The sequence below is a fragment of the Rhinoderma darwinii genome, chromosome 8 (assembly GCF_050947455.1).
Source record: "Rhinoderma darwinii isolate aRhiDar2 chromosome 8, aRhiDar2.hap1, whole genome shotgun sequence".
Lineage (NCBI taxonomy): Eukaryota > Metazoa > Chordata > Amphibia > Anura > Rhinodermatidae > Rhinoderma > Rhinoderma darwinii.
This window is the reverse complement of record NC_134694.1, coordinates 125404124-125425868: the sequence shown is the minus strand read 5'-3', so window position 1 is coordinate 125425868 and position 21745 is coordinate 125404124. Positions and strand designations below refer to the sequence as shown.

Here is a 21745-nt window from a genome sequence, read left to right as displayed (position 1 = left end):
TGTCTGATCACAATGTAATTATATTATATATCAGTGATGTCAGTAACAGGGGGCGGGGCTGTGACAACCTCTCACACATGATATACAGGCTGGTTGTCAGTAGTGATAGATGAGTAGCTGTTACTGTATATAAGATGTGTGGATCTCATGTCTGATCACAGTGTAATTATATTATATATCAGTGATGTCAGTAACAGGGGGCGGGGCTGTGACAACCTCTCACACATGATATACAGGCTGGTTGTCAGTAGTAATAGATGAATAGCTGTGACTGTATATAAGATGTGTGGATCTCATGTCTGATCACAGTGTAATTATATTATATATCAGTGATGTCAGTAACAGCAGGCGGGGCTGTGACAACCTCTCACACATGGTATACAGGCTGGTTGTCAGTAGTAATAGATGAATAGCTGTTACTGTATATAAGATGTGTGGATCTCATGTCTGATCACAATGTCATTATATATCAGTGATGTCAGTAACAGGGGGCGGAGCTGTGACAACCTCTCACACATGATATACAGGCTGGTTGTCAGTAGTAATAGATGAATAGCTGTTACTGTATATAAGATGTGTGGATCTCATGTCTGATCACAATGTAATTATATTATATATCAGTGATGTCAGTAACAGGGGGCGGGGCTGTGACAACCTCTCACACATGATATACGGGCAGGTTGTCAGTAGTAATAGATGAATAGCTGTGACTGTATATAAGATGTGTGGATCTCATGTCTGATCACAATGTAATTATATTATATATCAGTGATGTCAGTAACAGGGGGCGGGGCTGTGACAACCTCTCACACATGATATACAGGCTGGTTGTCAGTAGTAATAGATGAATAGCTGTCACTGTATATAAGATGTGTGGATCTCATGTCTGATCACAATGTAATTATATTATATATCAGTGATGTCAGTAACAGGGGGCGGGGCTGTGACAACCTCTCACACATGATATACAGGCTGGTTGTCAGTAGTAATAGATGAATAGCTGTCACTGTATATAAGATGTGTGGATCTCATGTCTGATCACAATGTAATTATATTATATATCAGTGATGTCAGTAACAGGGGGCGGGGCTGTGACAACCTCTCACACATGATATATAGGCTGGTTGTCAGTAGTAATAGATGAATAGCTGTTACTGTATATAAGATGTGTGGATCTCATGTCTGATCACAGTGTAATTATATTATATATCAGTGATGTCAGTAACAGGGGGCGGGGCTGTGACAACCTCTCACACATGATATACAGGCTGGTTGTCAGTAGTAATAGATGAATAGCTGTTACTGTATATAAGATGTGTGGATCTCATGTCTGATCACAGTGTAATTATATTATATATCAGTGATGTCAGTAACAGGGGGCGGGGCTGTGACAACCTCTCACACATGATATACAGGCTGGTTGTCAGTAGTAATAGATGAATAGCTGTCACTGTATATAAGATGTGTGGATCTCATGTCTGATCACAATGTAATTATATTATATATCAGTGATGTCAGTAACAGGGGGCGGGGCTGTGACAACCTCTCACACATGATATACAGGCTGGTTGTCAGTAGTAATAGATGAATAGCTGTCACTGTATATAAGATGTGTGGATCTCATGTCTGATCACAATGTAATTATATTATATATCAGTGATGTCAGTAACAGGGGGCGGGGCTGTGACAACCTCTCACACATGATATACAGGCTGGTTGTCAGTAGTGATAGATGAGTAGCTGTTACTGTATATAAGATGTGTGGATCTCATGTCTGATCACAGTGTAATTATATTATATATCAGTGATGTCAGTAACAGGGGGCGGGGCTGTGACAACCTCTCACACATGATATACAGGCTGGTTGTCAGTAGTAATAGATGAATAGCTGTCACTGTATATAAGATGTGTGGATCTCATGTCTGATCACAATGTAATTATATTATATATCAGTGATGTCAGTAACAGGGGGCGGGGCTGTGACAACCTCTCACACATGATATACAGGCTGGTTGTCAGTAGTGATAGATGAGTAGCTGTTACTGTATATAAGATGTGTGGATCTCATGTCTGATCACAGTGTAATTATATTATATATCAGTGATGTCAGTAACAGGGGGCGGGGCTGTGACAACCTCTCACACATGATATACAGGCTGGTTGTCAGTAGTAATAGATGAATAGCTGTGACTGTATATAAGATGTGTGGATCTCATGTCTGATCACAATGTAATTATATTATATATCAGTGATGTCAGTAACAGGGGGCGGGGCTGTGACAACCTCTCACACATGATATACAGGCTGGTTGTCAGTAGTAATAGATGAATAGCTGTCACTGTATATAAGATGTGTGGATCTCATGTCTGATCACAATGTAATTATATTATATATCAGTGATGTCAGTAACAGGGGGCGGGGCTGTGACAACCTCTCACACATGATATACAGGCTGGTTGTCAGTAGTAATAGATGAATAGCTGTCACTGTATATAAGATGTGTGGATCTCATGTCTGATCACAATGTAATTATATTATATATCAGTGATGTCAGTAACAGGGGGCGGGGCTGTGACAACCTCTCACACATGATATATAGGCTGGTTGTCAGTAGTAATAGATGAATAGCTGTTACTGTATATAAGATGTGTGGATCTCATGTCTGATCACAGTGTAATTATATTATATATCAGTGATGTCAGTAACAGGGGGCGGGGCTGTGACAACCTCTCACACATGATATACAGGCTGGTTGTCAGTAGTAATAGATGAATAGCTGTTACTGTATATAAGATGTGTGGATCTCATGTCTGATCACAGTGTAATTATATTATATATCAGTGATGTCAGTAACAGGGGGCGGGGCTGTGACAACCTCTCACACATGATATACAGGCTGGTTGTCAGTAGTAATAGATGAATAGCTGTCACTGTATATAAGATGTGTGGATCTCATGTCTGATCACAATGTAATTATATTATATATCAGTGATGTCAGTAACAGGGGGCGGGGCTGTGACAACCTCTCACACATGATATACAGGCTGGTTGTCAGTAGTAATAGATGAATAGCTGTCACTGTATATAAGATGTGTGGATCTCATGTCTGATCACAATGTAATTATATTATATATCAGTGATGTCAGTAACAGGGGGCGGGGCTGTGACAACCTCTCACACATGATATACAGGCTGGTTGTCAGTAGTAATAGATGAATAGCTGTCACTGTATATAAGATGTGTGGATCTCATGTCTGATCACAATGTAATTATATTATATATCAGTGATGTCAGTAACAGGGGGCGGGGCTGTGACAACCTCTCACACATGATATATAGGCTGGTTGTCAGTAGTAATAGATGAATAGCTGTTACTGTATATAAGATGTGTGGATCTCATGTCTGATCACAGTGTAATTATATTATATATCAGTGATGTCAGTAACAGGGGGCGGGGCTGTGACAACCTCTCACACATGATATACAGGCTGGTTGTCAGTAGTAATAGATGAATAGCTGTTACTGTATATAAGATGTGTGGATCTCATGTCTGATCACAGTGTAATTATATTATATATCAGTGATGTCAGTACAGGGGGCGGGGCTGTGACAACCTCTCACACATGATATACAGGCTGGTTGTCAGTAGTAATAGATGAATAGCTGTTACTGTATATAAGATGTGTGGATCTCATGTCTGATCACAGTGTAATTATATTATATATCAGTGATGTCAGTAACAGGGGGCGGGTCTGTGACAACCTCTCACACATGATACACAGGCTGGTTGTCAGTAGTAATAGATGAATAGCTGTTACTGTATATAAGATGTGTGGATCTCATGTCTGATCACAATGTAATTATATTATATATCAGTGATGTCAGTAACAGGGGGCGGGGCTGTGACAACCTCTCACCCATGATATACAGGCTGGTTGCCAGTAGTAATAGATGAATAGCTGTGAATGTATATAAGATGTGTGGATCTCATGTCTGATCACAATGTAATTATATTATATATCAGTGATGTCAGTAACAGGGGGCGGGGCTGTGACAACCTCTCACACATGATATACAGGCTGGTTGTCAGTAGTAATAGATGAATAGCTGTTACTGTATATAAGATGTGTGGATCTCATGTCTGATCACAGTGTAATTATATTATATATCAGTGATGTCAGTAACAGGGGGCGGGGCTGTGACAACCTCTCACACATGATATACAGGCTGGTTGTCAGTAGTAATAGATGAATAGCTGTTACTGTATATAAGATGTGTGGATCTCATGTCTGATCACAATGTAATTATATTATATATCAGTGATGTCAGTAACAGGGGGCGGAGCTGTGACAACCTCTCACACATGATATACAGGCTGGTTGTCAGTAGTAATAGATTAATAGCTGTGACTGTATATAAGATGTGTGGATCTCATGTCTGATCACAGTGTAATTATATTATATATCAGTGATGTCAGTAACAGGGGGCGGAGCTGTGACAACCTCACACATGATATTCAGGCTGGTTGTCAGTAGTAATAGATGAATAGCTGTGAATGTATATAAGATGTGTGGATCTCATGTCTGATCACAATGTAATTATATTATATATCAGTGATGTCAGTAACAGGGGGCGGGGCTGTGACAACCTCTCACACATGATATACAGGCTGGTTGTCAGTAGTAATAGATGAATAGCTGTTACTGTATATAAGATGTGTGGATCTCATGTCTGATCACAGTGTAATTATATTATATATCAGTGATGTCAGTAACAGGGGGCGGGGCTGTGACAACCTCTCACACATGATATACAGGCTGGTTGTCAGTAGTAATAGATGAATAGCTGTTACTGTATATAAGATGTGTGGATCTCATGTCTGATCACATGTAATTATATTATATATCAGTGATGTCAGTAACAGGGGGCGGAGCTGTGACAACCTCTCACACATGATATACAGGCTGGTTGTCAGTAGTAATAGATGAATAGCTGTCAATGTATATAAGATGTGTGGATCTCATGTCTGATCACAATGTAATTATATTATATATCAGTGATGTCAGTAACGGGGCGGGGCTGTGACAACCTCTCACACATGATATACAGGCTGGTTGTCAGTAGTAATAGATGAATAGCTGTTACTGTATATAAGATGTGTGGATCTCATGTCTGATCACAGTGTAATTATATTATATATCAGTGATGTCAGTAACAGGGGGCGGGGCTGTGACAACCTTTCACACATGATATACAGGCAGGTTGTCAGTAGTAATAGATGAATAGCTGTTACTGTATATAAGATGTGTGGATCTCATGTCTGATCACAATGTAATTATATTATATATCAGTGATGTCAGTAACAGGGGGCGGGGCTGTGACAACCTCTCACACATGATATACAGGCAGGTTGTGAGTAGTAATAGGTGAATAGCTGTGACTATATATAAGATGTGTGGATCTCATGTCCGATCACAGTGTAATTATATTATATATCAGTGATGTCAGTAACAGGGGGCTGGGCTGTGACAACCTCTCACACATGATATACAGGCTGGTTGTCAGTAGTAATAGATGAATAGCTGTGACTGTATATAAGATGTGTGGATCTCATATCTGATCACAATGTAATTATATTATATATCAGTGATGTCAGTAACAGGGGGCGGGGCTGTGACAACCTCTCACACATTATATATATCCTGGTTGTCAGTAGTAATAGAGGAATATGTGTTACTGTATATAAGATGTGTGGATCTCATGTCTGATCACAGTGTAATTATATTATATATCAGTGATGTCAGTAACAGGGGGCGGGGCTGTGACAACCTCTCACACATGATATACAGGCTGGTTGTCAGTAGTAATAGATGAATAGCTGTTACTGTATATAAGATGTGTGGATCATGTCTGATCACAGTGTAATTATATTATATATCAGTGATGTCAGTAACAGGGGGCAGAGCTGTGACAACCTCTCACACATGATATACAGGCTGGTTGTCAGTAGTAATAGATGAATAGCTGTTACTGTATATAAGATGTGTGGATCTCATGTCTGATCACATGTAATTATATTATATATCAGCGATGTCAGTAACAGGGGGCGGGGCTGTGACAACCTCTCACACATGATATACAGGCTGGTTGTCAGTAGTAATAGATGAATAGCTGTTACTGTATATAAGATGTGTGGCTCTCATGTCTGATCACAATGTAATTATATTATATATCAGTGATGTCAGTAACAGGGGGCGGGGCTGTGACAACCTCTCACACATGATATACAGGCTGGTTGTCAGTAGTAATAGATGAATAGCTGTTACTGTATATAAGATGTGTGGATCTCATGTCTGATCACATGTAATTATATTATATATCAGTGATGTCAGTAACAGGGGGCGGGGCTGTGACAACCTCTCACACATGATATACAGGCTGGTTGTCAGTAGTAATAGATGAATAGCTGTTACTGTATATAAGATGTGTGGATCTCATGTCTGATCACAATGTAATTATATTATATATCAGTGATGTCAGTAACAGGGGGCGGGGCTGTGACAACCTCTCACACATGATATACAGGCTGGTTGTCAGTAGTAATAGATGAATAGCTGTGACTGTATATAAGATGTGTGGATCTCATGTCTGATCACAATGTAATTATATTATATATCAGTGATGTCAGTAACAGGGGGCGGGGCTGTGACAACCTCTCACACATGGTATACAGGCTGGTTGTCAGTAGTAATAGATGAATAGCTGTTACTGTATATAAGATGTGTGGATCTCATGTCTGATCACAGTGTAATTATATTATATATCAGTGATGTCAGTAACAGGGGGCGGGGCTGTGACAACCTCTCACACATGATACACAGGCTGGTTGTCAGTAGTAATAGATGAATAGTTGTTACTGTATATAAGATGTGGATCTCATGTCTGATCACAATGTAATTATATTATATATCAGTGATGTCAGTAACAGGGGGCGGAGCTGTGACAACCTCTCACACATGATATACAGGCTGGTGGTCAGTAGTAATAGATGAATAGCTGTGACTGTATATAAGATGTGTGGATCTCATGTCTGATCACAATGTAATTATATTATATATCAGTGATGTCAGTAACAGGGGGCGGGGCTGTGACAACCTCTCACACATGATACACAGGCTGGTTGTCAGTAGTAATAGATGAATAGCTGTGACTGTATATAAGATGTGTGGATCTCATGTCTGATCACAGTGTAATTATATTATATATCAGTGATGTCAGTAACAGGGGGCGGGGCTGTGACAACCTCTCACACATGATATACAGGCAGGTTGTCAGTAGTAATAGATGAATAGCTGTGACTGTATATAAGATGTGTGGATCTCATGTCTGATCACAGTGTAATTATATTATATATCAGTGATGTCAGTAACAGGGGGCGGGGCTGTGACAACCTCTCACACATGATATACAGGCTGGTTGTCAGTAGTAATAGATGAATAGCTGTGACTGTATATAAGATGTGTGGATCTCATGTCTGATCACAATGTAATTATATTATATATCAGTGATGTCAGTAACAGGGGGCGGGGCTGTGACAACCTCTCACACATGATACACAGGCTGGTTGTCAGTAGTAATAGATGAATAGCTGTGACTGTATATAAGATGTGTGGATCTCATGTCTGATCACAGTGTAATTATATTATATATCAGTGATGTCAGTAACAGGGGGCGGGGCTGTGACAACCTCTCACACATGATATACAGGCAGGTTGTCAGTAGTAATAGATGAATAGCTGTTACTGTATATAAGATGTGTGGATCTCATGTCTGATCACAATGTAATTATATTATATATCAGTGATGTCAGTAACAGGGGGCGGGGCTGTGACAACCTCTCACACATGATACACAGGCTGGTTGTCAGTAGTAATAGATGAATAGCTGTGAATGTATATAAGATGTGTGGATCTCATGTCTGATCACAGTGTAATTATATTATATATCAGTGATGTCAGTAACAGGGGGCTGGGCTGTGACAACCTCTCACACATGATATACAGGCTGGTTGTCAGTAGTAATAGATGAATAGCTGTGACTGTATATAAGATGTGTGGATCTCATATCTGATCACAATGTAATTATATTATATATCAGTGATGTCAGTAACAGGGGGCGGGGCTGTGACAACCTCTCACACATTATATATATCCTGGTTGTCAGTAGTAATAGAGGAATATGTGTTACTGTATATAAGATGTGTGGATCTCATGTCTGATCACAGTGTAATTATATTATATATCAGTGATGTCAGTAACAGGGGGCGGGGCTGTGACAACCTCTCACACATGATATACAGGCTGGTTGTCAGTAGTAATAGATGAATAGCTGTTACTGTATATAAGATGTGTGGATCATGTCTGATCACAGTGTAATTATATTATATATCAGTGATGTCAGTAACAGGGGGCAGAGCTGTGACAACCTCTCACACATGATATACAGGCTGGTTGTCAGTAGTAATAGATGAATAGCTGTTACTGTATATAAGATGTGTGGATCTCATGTCTGATCACATGTAATTATATTATATATCAGCGATGTCAGTAACAGGGGGCGGGGCTGTGACAACCTCTCACACATGATATACAGGCTGGTTGTCAGTAGTAATAGATGAATAGCTGTTACTGTATATAAGATGTGTGGCTCTCATGTCTGATCACAATGTAATTATATTATATATCAGTGATGTCAGTAACAGGGGGCGGGGCTGTGACATCCTCTCACACATGATATACAGGCTGGTTGTCAGTAGTAATAGATGAATAGCTGTTACTGTATATAAGATGTGTGGATCTCATGTCTGATCACATGTAATTATATTATATATCAGTGATGTCAGTAACAGGGGGCGGGGCTGTGACAACCTCTCACACATGATATACAGGCTGGTTGTCAGTAGTAATAGATGAATAGCTGTTACTGTATATAAGATGTGTGGATCTCATGTCTGATCACAATGTAATTATATTATATATCAGTGATGTCAGTAACAGGGGGCGGGGCTGTGACAACCTCTCACACATGATATACAGGCTGGTTGTCAGTAGTAATAGATGAATAGCTGTGACTGTATATAAGATGTGTGGATCTCATGTCTGATCACAATGTATGTAAAGGATCTGCCAGGCACTGCTTCAGGGTTAACTCCCAGAATTAATCAGTCAACACCTGAGTGTACATCCCTGAGACAGACACCAGCTTCCTCCACTCAGGCTGGCAGGCTTAGGAGTGGGAGAGCCTATCGCAACCTGGCCAGACTCAGCTAGCTCCCGCCCTCGGTCTATTTAAGCCTGCTCTTCCTGTCCATCTGTGCTTGTGAATTCTTTCCTTGAGGTTTCCTGGCCCAGCTACAGCTCCTGCTACTTTTTGATCCTGCTCCATACAGACCCCGGCTTACCGACTACTCTTCTGCTTTTCGCTTTGTACCTCGCACTCTCCTGGCTTGACTCGGCTCGTTCACTACTCTGTTGCTCACGGTGTTTCCGCGAGCAACTGCCCATTTCCCTTGCTTGTATTCCCTTGTTTGTTTGTCGTGTTTGTCATGCACTTACTGAGCGCAGGGACCGCCGCCCAGTTGTACCCCGTCGTCTAGGGCGGGTCGTTGCAAGTAGGCAGGGACAGAGTGGCGGGTAGATTAGGGCTCACTTGTCCGTTTCCCTACCCCCCCCCACCATTACAATGTAATTATATTATATATCAGTGATGTCAGTAACAGGGGGCGAGGCTGTGACAACCTCTCACACATGGTATACAGGCTGGTTGTCAGTAGTAATAGATGAATAGCTGTTACTGTATATAAGATGTGTGGATCTCATGTCTGATCACAGTGTAATTATATTATATATCAGTGATGTCAGTAACAGGGGGTGGGGCTGTGACAACCTCTCACACATGATACACAGGCTGGTTGTCAGTAGTAATAGATGAATAGTTGTTACTGTATATAAGATGTGGATCTCATGTCTGATCACAATGTAATTATATTATATATCAGTGATGTCAGTAACAGGGGGCGGGGCTGTGACAACCTCTCACACGATACACAGGCTGGTTGTCAGTAGTAATAGATGAGTAGCTGTGACTGTATATAAGATGTGTGGATCTCATGTCTGATCACAGTGTAATTATATTATATATCAGTGATGTCAGTAACAGGGGGCGGGGCTGTGACAACCTCTCACACATGATATACAGGCAGGTTGTCAGTAGTAATAGATGAATAGCTGTTACTGTATATAAGATGTGTGGATCTCATGTCTGATCACAATGTAATTATATTATATATCAGTGATGTCAGTAACAGGGGGCGGGGCTGTGACAACCTCTCACACATGATACACAGGCTGGTTGTCAGTAGTAATAGATGAATAGCTGTGACTGTATATAAGATGTGTGGATCTCATGTCTGATCACAGTGTAATTATATTATATATCAGTGATGTCAGTAACAGGGGGCGGGGCTGTGACAACCTCTCACACATGATATACAGGCTGGTTGTCAGTAGTAATAGATGAATAGCTGTCACTGTATATAAGATGTGTGGATCTCATGTCTGATAACATGTAATTATATTATATATCAGTGATGTCAGTAACAGGGGGCGGAGCTGTGACAACCTCTCACACATGATATACAGGCTGGTTGTCAGTAGTAATAGATGAATAGCTGTCAATGTATATAAGATGTGTGGATCTCATGTCTGATCACAATGTAATTATATTATATATCAGTGATGTCAGTAACGGGGCGGGGCTGTGACAACCTCTCACACATGATATACAGGCTGGTTGTCAGTAGTAATAGATGAATAGCTGTTACTGTATATAAGATGTGTGGATCTCATGTCTGATCACAGTGTAATTATATTATATATCAGTGATGTCAGTAACAGGGGGCGGGGCTGTGACAACCTTTCACACATGATATACAGGCAGGTTGTCAGTAGTAATAGATGAATAGCTGTTACTGTATATAAGATGTGTGGATCTCATGTCTGATCACAATGTAATTATATTATATATCAGTGATGTCAGTAACAGGGGGCGGGGCTGTGACAACCTCTCACACATGATATACAGGCAGGTTGTGAGTAGTAATAGGTGAATAGCTGTGACTATATATAAGATGTGTGGATCTCATGTCCGATCACAGTGTAATTATATTATATATCAGTGATGTCAGTAACAGGGGGCTGGGCTGTGACAACCTCTCACACATGATATACAGGCTGGTTGTCAGTAGTAATAGATGAATAGCTGTGACTGTATATAAGATGTGTGGATCTCATATCTGATCACAATGTAATTATATTATATATCAGTGATGTCAGTAACAGGGGGCGGGGCTGTGACAACCTCTCACACATTATATATATCCTGGTTGTCAGTAGTAATAGAGGAATATGTGTTACTGTATATAAGATGTGTGGATCTCATGTCTGATCACAGTGTAATTATATTATATATCAGTGATGTCAGTAACAGGGGGCGGGGCTGTGACAACCTCTCACACATGATATACAGGCTGGTTGTCAGTAGTAATAGATGAATAGCTGTTACTGTATATAAGATGTGTGGATCATGTCTGATCACAGTGTAATTATATTATATATCAGTGATGTCAGTAACAGGGGGCAGAGCTGTGACAACCTCTCACACATGATATACAGGCTGGTTGTCAGTAGTAATAGATGAATAGCTGTTACTGTATATAAGATGTGTGGATCTCATGTCTGATCACATGTAATTATATTATATATCAGCGATGTCAGTAACAGGGGGCGGGGCTGTGACAACCTCTCACACATGATATACAGGCTGGTTGTCAGTAGTAATAGATGAATAGCTGTTACTGTATATAAGATGTGTGGCTCTCATGTCTGATCACAATGTAATTATATTATATATCAGTGATGTCAGTAACAGGGGGCGGGGCTGTGACAACCTCTCACACATGATATACAGGCTGGTTGTCAGTAGTAATAGATGAATAGCTGTTACTGTATATAAGATGTGTGGATCTCATGTCTGATCACATGTAATTATATTATATATCAGTGATGTCAGTAACAGGGGGCGGGGCTGTGACAACCTCTCACACATGATATACAGGCTGGTTGTCAGTAGTAATAGATGAATAGCTGTTACTGTATATAAGATGTGTGGATCTCATGTCTGATCACAATGTAATTATATTATATATCAGTGATGTCAGTAACAGGGGGCGGGGCTGTGACAACCTCTCACACATGATATACAGGCTGGTTGTCAGTAGTAATAGATGAATAGCTGTGACTGTATATAAGATGTGTGGATCTCATGTCTGATCACAATGTAATTATATTATATATCAGTGATGTCAGTAACAGGGGGCGGGGCTGTGACAACCTCTCACACATGGTATACAGGCTGGTTGTCAGTAGTAATAGATGAATAGCTGTTACTGTATATAAGATGTGTGGATCTCATGTCTGATCACAGTGTAATTATATTATATATCAGTGATGTCAGTAACAGGGGGCGGGGCTGTGACAACCTCTCACACATGATACACAGGCTGGTTGTCAGTAGTAATAGATGAATAGTTGTTACTGTATATAAGATGTGGATCTCATGTCTGATCACAATGTAATTATATTATATATCAGTGATGTCAGTAACAGGGGGCGGAGCTGTGACAACCTCTCACACATGATATACAGGCTGGTGGTCAGTAGTAATAGATGAATAGCTGTGACTGTATATAAGATGTGTGGATCTCATGTCTGATCACAATGTAATTATATTATATATCAGTGATGTCAGTAACAGGGGGCGGGGCTGTGACAACCTCTCACACATGATACACAGGCTGGTTGTCAGTAGTAATAGATGAATAGCTGTGACTGTATATAAGATGTGTGGATCTCATGTCTGATCACAGTGTAATTATATTATATATCAGTGATGTCAGTAACAGGGGGCGGGGCTGTGACAACCTCTCACACATGATATACAGGCAGGTTGTCAGTAGTAATAGATGAATAGCTGTGACTGTATATAAGATGTGTGGATCTCATGTCTGATCACAGTGTAATTATATTATATATCAGTGATGTCAGTAACAGGGGGCGGGGCTGTGACAACCTCTCACACATGATATACAGGCTGGTTGTCAGTAGTAATAGATGAATAGCTGTGACTGTATATAAGATGTGTGGATCTCATGTCTGATCACAATGTAATTATATTATATATCAGTGATGTCAGTAACAGGGGGCGGGGCTGTGACAACCTCTCACACATGATACACAGGCTGGTTGTCAGTAGTAATAGATGAATAGCTGTGACTGTATATAAGATGTGTGGATCTCATGTCTGATCACAGTGTAATTATATTATATATCAGTGATGTCAGTAACAGGGGGCGGGGCTGTGACAACCTCTCACACATGATATACAGGCAGGTTGTCAGTAGTAATAGATGAATAGCTGTTACTGTATATAAGATGTGTGGATCTCATGTCTGATCACAATGTAATTATATTATATATCAGTGATGTCAGTAACAGGGGGCGGGGCTGTGACAACCTCTCACACATGATACACAGGCTGGTTGTCAGTAGTAATAGATGAATAGCTGTGAATGTATATAAGATGTGTGGATCTCATGTCTGATCACAGTGTAATTATATTATATATCAGTGATGTCAGTAACAGGGGGCTGGGCTGTGACAACCTCTCACACATGATATACAGGCTGGTTGTCAGTAGTAATAGATGAATAGCTGTGACTGTATATAAGATGTGTGGATCTCATATCTGATCACAATGTAATTATATTATATATCAGTGATGTCAGTAACAGGGGGCGGGGCTGTGACAACCTCTCACACATTATATATATCCTGGTTGTCAGTAGTAATAGAGGAATATGTGTTACTGTATATAAGATGTGTGGATCTCATGTCTGATCACAGTGTAATTATATTATATATCAGTGATGTCAGTAACAGGGGGCGGGGCTGTGACAACCTCTCACACATGATATACAGGCTGGTTGTCAGTAGTAATAGATGAATAGCTGTTACTGTATATAAGATGTGTGGATCATGTCTGATCACAGTGTAATTATATTATATATCAGTGATGTCAGTAACAGGGGGCAGAGCTGTGACAACCTCTCACACATGATATACAGGCTGGTTGTCAGTAGTAATAGATGAATAGCTGTTACTGTATATAAGATGTGTGGATCTCATGTCTGATCACATGTAATTATATTATATATCAGCGATGTCAGTAACAGGGGGCGGGGCTGTGACAACCTCTCACACATGATATACAGGCTGGTTGTCAGTAGTAATAGATGAATAGCTGTTACTGTATATAAGATGTGTGGCTCTCATGTCTGATCACAATGTAATTATATTATATATCAGTGATGTCAGTAACAGGGGGCGGGGCTGTGACATCCTCTCACACATGATATACAGGCTGGTTGTCAGTAGTAATAGATGAATAGCTGTTACTGTATATAAGATGTGTGGATCTCATGTCTGATCACATGTAATTATATTATATATCAGTGATGTCAGTAACAGGGGGCGGGGCTGTGACAACCTCTCACACATGATATACAGGCTGGTTGTCAGTAGTAATAGATGAATAGCTGTTACTGTATATAAGATGTGTGGATCTCATGTCTGATCACAATGTAATTATATTATATATCAGTGATGTCAGTAACAGGGGGCGGGGCTGTGACAACCTCTCACACATGATATACAGGCTGGTTGTCAGTAGTAATAGATGAATAGCTGTGACTGTATATAAGATGTGTGGATCTCATGTCTGATCACAATGTATGTAAAGGATCTGCCAGGCACTGCTTCAGGGTTAACTCCCAGAATTAATCAGTCAACACCTGAGTGTACATCCCTGAGACAGACACCAGCTTCCTCCACTCAGGCTGGCAGGCTTAGGAGTGGGAGAGCCTATCGCAACCTGGCCAGACTCAGCTAGCTCCCGCCCTCGGTCTATTTAAGCCTGCTCTTCCTGTCCATCTGTGCTTGTGAATTCTTTCCTTGAGGTTTCCTGGCCCAGCTACAGCTCCTGCTACTTTTTGATCCTGCTCCATACAGACCCCGGCTTACCGACTACTCTTCTGCTTTTCGCTTTGTACCTCGCACTCTCCTGGCTTGACTCGGCTCGTTCACTACTCTGTTGCTCACGGTGTTTCCGCGAGCAACTGCCCATTTCCCTTGCTTGTATTCCCTTGTTTGTTTGTCGTGTTTGTCATGCACTTACTGAGCGCAGGGACCGCCGCCCAGTTGTACCCCGTCGTCTAGGGCGGGTCGTTGCAAGTAGGCAGGGACAGAGTGGCGGGTAGATTAGGGCTCACTTGTCCGTTTCCCTACCCCCCCCCACCATTACAATGTAATTATATTATATATCAGTGATGTCAGTAACAGGGGGCGAGGCTGTGACAACCTCTCACACATGGTATACAGGCTGGTTGTCAGTAGTAATAGATGAATAGCTGTTACTGTATATAAGATGTGTGGATCTCATGTCTGATCACAGTGTAATTATATTATATATCAGTGATGTCAGTAACAGGGGGTGGGGCTGTGACAACCTCTCACACATGATACACAGGCTGGTTGTCAGTAGTAATAGATGAATAGTTGTTACTGTATATAAGATGTGGATCTCATGTCTGATCACAATGTAATTATATTATATATCAGTGATGTCAGTAACAGGGGGCGGGGCTGTGACAACCTCTCACACGATACACAGGCTGGTTGTCAGTAGTAATAGATGAGTAGCTGTGACTGTATATAAGATGTGTGGATCTCATGTCTGATCACAGTGTAATTATATTATATATCAGTGATGTCAGTAACAGGGGGCGGGGCTGTGACAACCTCTCACACATGATATACAGGCAGGTTGTCAGTAGTAATAGATGAATAGCTGTTACTGTATATAAGATGTGTGGATCTCATGTCTGATCACAATGTAATTATATTATATATCAGTGATGTCAGTAACAGGGGGCGGGGCTGTGACAACCTCTCACACATGATACACAGGCTGGTTGTCAGTAGTAATAGATGAATAGCTGTGACTGTATATAAGATGTGTGGATCTCATGTCTGATCACAGTGTAATTATATTATATATCAGTGATGTCAGTAACAGGGGGCGGGGCTGTGACAACCTCTCACACATGATATACAGGCTGGTTGTCAGTAGTAATAGATGAATAGCTGTCACTGTATATAAGATGTGTGGATCTCATGTCTGATAACATGTAATTATATTATATATCAGTGATGTCAGTAACAGGGGGCGGGGCTGTGACAACCTCTCACACATGATATACAGGCAGGTTGTCAGTAGTAATAGATGAATAGCTGTTACTGTATATAAGATGTGTGGATCTCATGTCTGATCACAATGTATAATGGCAGCACTTGTAGCATCTGGGATATAGTAGAGTAATTAAATCCTTTGTACAGAGTCACTTTTTTATTTGATAAGCTTTTAGTACTTATCTATTCCATTTTTAGGAAAAAGTCAGAGCGAGAGACGACTAACACGCACCAGAACCAGGCGTTCATCCCTGAGGTGCCGCCCAGAAATCAATATGAGGAGCGCTCACGGGTAACGAGATGTTTATAATCGCAGGGTAACTTTATAACGTTACAGAATCCCGCTGTGTGTCCAGTCACGTGATGACATCTCATATAGGTCAGGTCTCCACCAATCAGACATTTAGGATATAACCTATGGATTAGCCTAAATGTCACTAGTGGCCAATTCTCCTTTATGTCGGTTCAGACCTCGTGATTTGGTCTGAATTATATCCGCTCTACAACCTCAAGATTAAAAACGCTGCAAAGTCGCCCGTTTCACTGCAATTTGTTTCTGGAATTTCTTGGGAAAATGTGTCATGTGTGGAAGAACAAACTGTAAATGAGATTTTTACGAAACAATTCTCTGTTACCTCTTCAATGGTAGTTGACCCCTCACAGGCAGAGATTGGAATTCCTACAGCCTAATCCAAAACCTAAACCTGCACCCATAATCCAACAGCCAGGGATGTTATTATGGGATATGGGGTTCACTTATATAGTGACAGCTTCACCTCATATGTCATTTGGACGACTTTCTCCTACATTGCAGGAATAAGGGCCCAGTTACATTTGGACTATACCACAGTGGCCCACTCCTTTAGTCAACAGGGTCTGATGGGAATAGTCACGCTGCATTCTCATTGCTGCTTGTCATTTCTTACTTAGGGTAATGTCATCGTACAAGCACCACCAACCGTACAAACCGCGCAATGGAACGTACCTGCAGCTGAACCACCGAATCCTCGCAGACTGACGTGAGTATCGTGTTGTAAGTGTGTGGACGGTCATGTGTGGGGACAGTTTATGGAGCTTAAATCTCATGTTACCCTTTGACCATCATTTTACAGCTTACATATATAAAATAGAATTATACTCCAGAGCTGCACTCACTATTCTGCTGGTGGAGTCACTGTGTACATACATTACATTACTTATCCTGTACTGATCCTGAGTTATATCCTGTATTATACTCCAGAGCTGCACTCACTATTCTGCTGGTGGAGTCACTGTGTACATACATTACATTACTTATCCTGTACTGATCCGGAGTTACATCTTGTATTATACGCCAGAGCTGCACTCACTATTCTGCTGGTGGAGTCACTGTGTATATACATTACTTATCCTGTATTGATCCTGAGTTACATCTTGTATTATACGCCAGAGCTGCACTCACTATTCTGCTGCTGGAGTCACTGTGTACATACATTACATTACTTATCCTGTACTGATCCTGAGTTATATCCTGTATTACACTCCAGAGCTGCACTCACTATTCTGCTGGTGGAGTCACTGTGTACATACATTACATTACTTATCCTGTACTGATCCGGAGTTACATCCAGTATTATACTCCAGAGCTGCACTCACTATTCTGCTGCTGGAGTCACTGTGTACATACATTACATTACTTATCCTGTACTGATCCGGAGTTACATCTTGTATTATACGCCAGAGCTGCACTCACTATTCTGCTGGTGGAGTCACTGTGTATATACATTACTTATCCTGTATTGATCCTGAGTTACATCTTGTATTATACGCCAGAGCTGCACTCACTATTCTGCTGCTGGAGTCACTGTGTACATACATTACATTACTTATCCTGTACTGATCCTGAGTTATATCCTGTATTACACTCCAGAGCTGCACTCACTATTCTGCTGGTGGAGTCACTGTGTACATACATTACATTACTTATCCTGTACTGATCCGGAGTTACATCCTGTATTATACTCCAGAGCTGCACTCACTATTCTGCTGGTGGAGTCACTGTGTACATACATTACATTACTTATCCTGTACTGATCCTGAGTTATATCCTGTATTATACTCCAGAGCTGCACTCACTATTCTGCTGGTGGAGTCACTGTGTACATACATTACATTACTTATCCTGTACTGATCCTGAGTTACATCCTGTATTATACTCCAGAGCTGCACTCACTATTCTGCTGGTGGAGTCACTGTGTACATACATTACATTACTTATCCTGTACTGATCCTGAGCTATATCCTGTATTATACTCCAGTGCTGCACTCACTATTCTGCTGGTGGAGTCACTGTGTACATACATTACTTATCCTGTACTGATCCTGAGTTACATCCTGTATTATACTCCAGAGCTGCACTCACTATTCTGCTCGTGGAGTCACTGTGTACATACATTACATTACTGATCCTGAGTTACATCCTGTATTATATTTCAGAGGATCACTCAGTTCTCCAGCATCAGAGCTGAAATCTTCCATTACCTGCTTGTTCAGTGTCTGCACCAACCTTACTCTGGTGATTTGAATTGTGAGCTGTGTCATCTTTACACCAGGCACTTTACCGTCATGTGATGTAGGACGTTTATACATGGGCAGATATAGTGGCCATTCAGGAGTCTGGGAAAGATGTGTGATAAACTCTGTGGAGCTGTAATGGCAGCTGTCTTGGTAGCCACCCAGCTTTCCATGAATCCGATATGACATAGTTGAATAGAATGTGAACAACTTGACAGAGAAGAATGAATGAGATTTACAGATGATGTTTTTATTTTAGGGGAGATGTTCTAGTAGAGAAGTTTTGTGGGCCGGGGGCAGGCGGTTATGGAGTGGGTGAAGGGTAACGACATCTCTTGTATTGCAGCTACTACTCTGAAGAACCTTCAGTCAATCAATCCACCAATTACTTTGAAAGAAGGCAACAATCTCAAAATACTGGCTTCAGACTCCCTGAGCAGGACTACGAGCCGCGGGGGCAGCAGCAGTACTCTGTAAGTTTGGTGAATTGCGGCCCCATTCAGTTCCACGGTCCGTGCATGGCCGCAGCCATTATTTGCTATGAGCCCGGACCGCAGAACATGGCCGTAATAAGACTTCCCCTTTCTTTCTGCGGTCCGGGCTCAGGGGCCATGCATTGACCGTGGAAATCAGTCGTGTGCATGGCCCCATAGGAACGAATGGGGCCGCAATTCTCCCGTGGATTTTCGGGGGAATTGCGGCTGCTAAAGCACATTGGTGTGCATGGGGCCTTACTCCTGCTCACATAGAACTTTACCGAGTCTAGACAATCCTCTGATCCTTCAAATCTGTCTCCTGTCCTAAACTGCAGGCTGATTTCACTTACCAAAACTGATACATTGCAGCAAATGCTCAGCTGTGCGAGCAAAACTAGGTCAAGAGGGGGTTTCAGGCTTCAAATTAAAATTAGAATGTTGCTATTCACTGACGGTGAGCTTAGACCCTGAAATTGGTGAATAGAAACATAAATTCTATAAGAAAGTTGCGGAACGTTGTAGGGTACCCACAGACATAGCGGATTTCATATCTTCTACATTGAAAAGGGAGAAATCCTCTGTGAATGAGCAGATCCAGAGCTGCATTCACAGTTCTGCTGGTTTCCTGCTCTGGAGATGTGACCTAAGTATTACGCCTGGCAGCATGAAGCTGACGAGTTCTATTTGGCAGCCAGCAGTATTCTCGATGCTTTAGGAGGGACTGGAGTATAAGGATAAGTTCACACGTAGAATATATACTGCAGAAATTTTGAATGTTATTTCTGTGCAGAAATTCCGCAGCATTTTCGCAAGAGAAATTGACATACTGTGGATTGAGAATCCGCAAAGTCCATTCCCACACGTCTTCTGCTCATTTTTTCTGCAGTGCGTGCATGAGAATGGTTCAAATCCCATCCACTTTGCTGCTACTGTAATACGCTGCACAGAGAAGCCGCTCAGAAATGTCTGTGTTTACGCTACGTGTGAACATGGACTAAGAACGTGGCCTGCAGATCTCTATTTTCGTGCCGTTGTGTTCACACTGTTTAGGAAAAGCGCTTTCAGCCAAAAGATCTGCTGGTGATCGCAATGATCTCCTGTCGACACGCAGCTTTAGTGTTTTATAACCATCATCATCATCATTTGTATTGTTTACGTTTCTCTCATTTGTCGTCTCTCATGTCGTGTACAGAGATTTTCGGCGGCGACGCACCATCCTGACGATCACCAACAGAGAGCACCGGAGCCGTCCAGCTCAAACACCGGCTGGGCCAACCGACCATTCAGTTTTGGACGTCCACAACTTAAAACTACTTACGACTATTGAGACCCATAATAATGAATATAATGTCATTTGTTGTGTAGTATTTTGGGACAGGAAACATTTTACTTTAAAGTTCTTTATCTGTAATGTAATTATATGGAATAATTCTCAATTAAATAAAGTGACCAAGATTATTACTATATCATCGTCTGTCTATTATTACTATATCATCGTCTGTCTATTATTACTATATCACTGTCTATTATTACTATATCACTGTCTATTATTACTATATCATCGTCTGTCTATTATTACTATATCACTGTCTGTCTATTATTACTATATCACTGTCTGTGTATTATTACTATATCACTGTCTGTCTATTATTACTATATCACTGTCTATTATTACTATATCACTGTCTATTATTACTATATCACTGTCTATTATTACTATATCACTGTCTATTATTACTATATCATCGTCTGTCTATTATTACTATATCACTGTCTATTATTACTATATCATTGTCTGTGTATTATTACTATATCACTGTCTGTCTATTATTACTATATCACTGTCTGTGTATTATTACTATATCACTGTCTATTATTACTATATCACTGTCTATTATTACTATATCACTGTCTGTCTATTATTACTATATCACTGTCTGTGTGTTATTACTATATCACTGTCTGTGTATTATTACTATATCACTGTCTATTATTACTATATCACTGTCTATTATTACTATATCACTGTCTGTCTATTATTACTATATCACTGTCTGTCTATTATTACTATATCACTGTCTGTCTATTATTACTATATCACTGTCTATTATTACTATATCACTGTCTGTCTATTATTACTATATCACTGTCTGTGTATTATTACTATATCACTGTCTGTGTATTATTACTATATCACTGTCTATTATTACTATATCACTGTCTATTATTACTATATCACTGTCTGTCTATTATTACTATATCACTGTCTGTCTATTATTACTATATCACTGT

The 21745-nt window shown here is 40.7% G+C and overlaps 1 protein-coding gene across 1 annotated transcript in view; it reads left to right on the top strand.

Annotated features, from left to right (window-relative positions):
- LOC142659970 (MICOS complex subunit MIC27-like) overlaps positions 1 to 20898 on the top strand; it is a 56393-nt gene extending 35495 nt beyond the window's left edge. The window contains exons 5-8 of the mRNA XM_075836618.1: positions 16623 to 16716; positions 17355 to 17443; positions 19324 to 19450; positions 20646 to 20898. Of these exons, the coding sequence (XP_075692733.1) occupies positions 16623 to 16716; positions 17355 to 17443; positions 19324 to 19450; positions 20646 to 20780 (445 nt within the window). The 3' untranslated portion in view covers positions 20781 to 20898. The remainder of the gene's footprint in view (positions 1 to 16622; positions 16717 to 17354; positions 17444 to 19323; positions 19451 to 20645) is intronic.
- Positions 20899 to 21745: the final 847 nt, after the last annotated feature.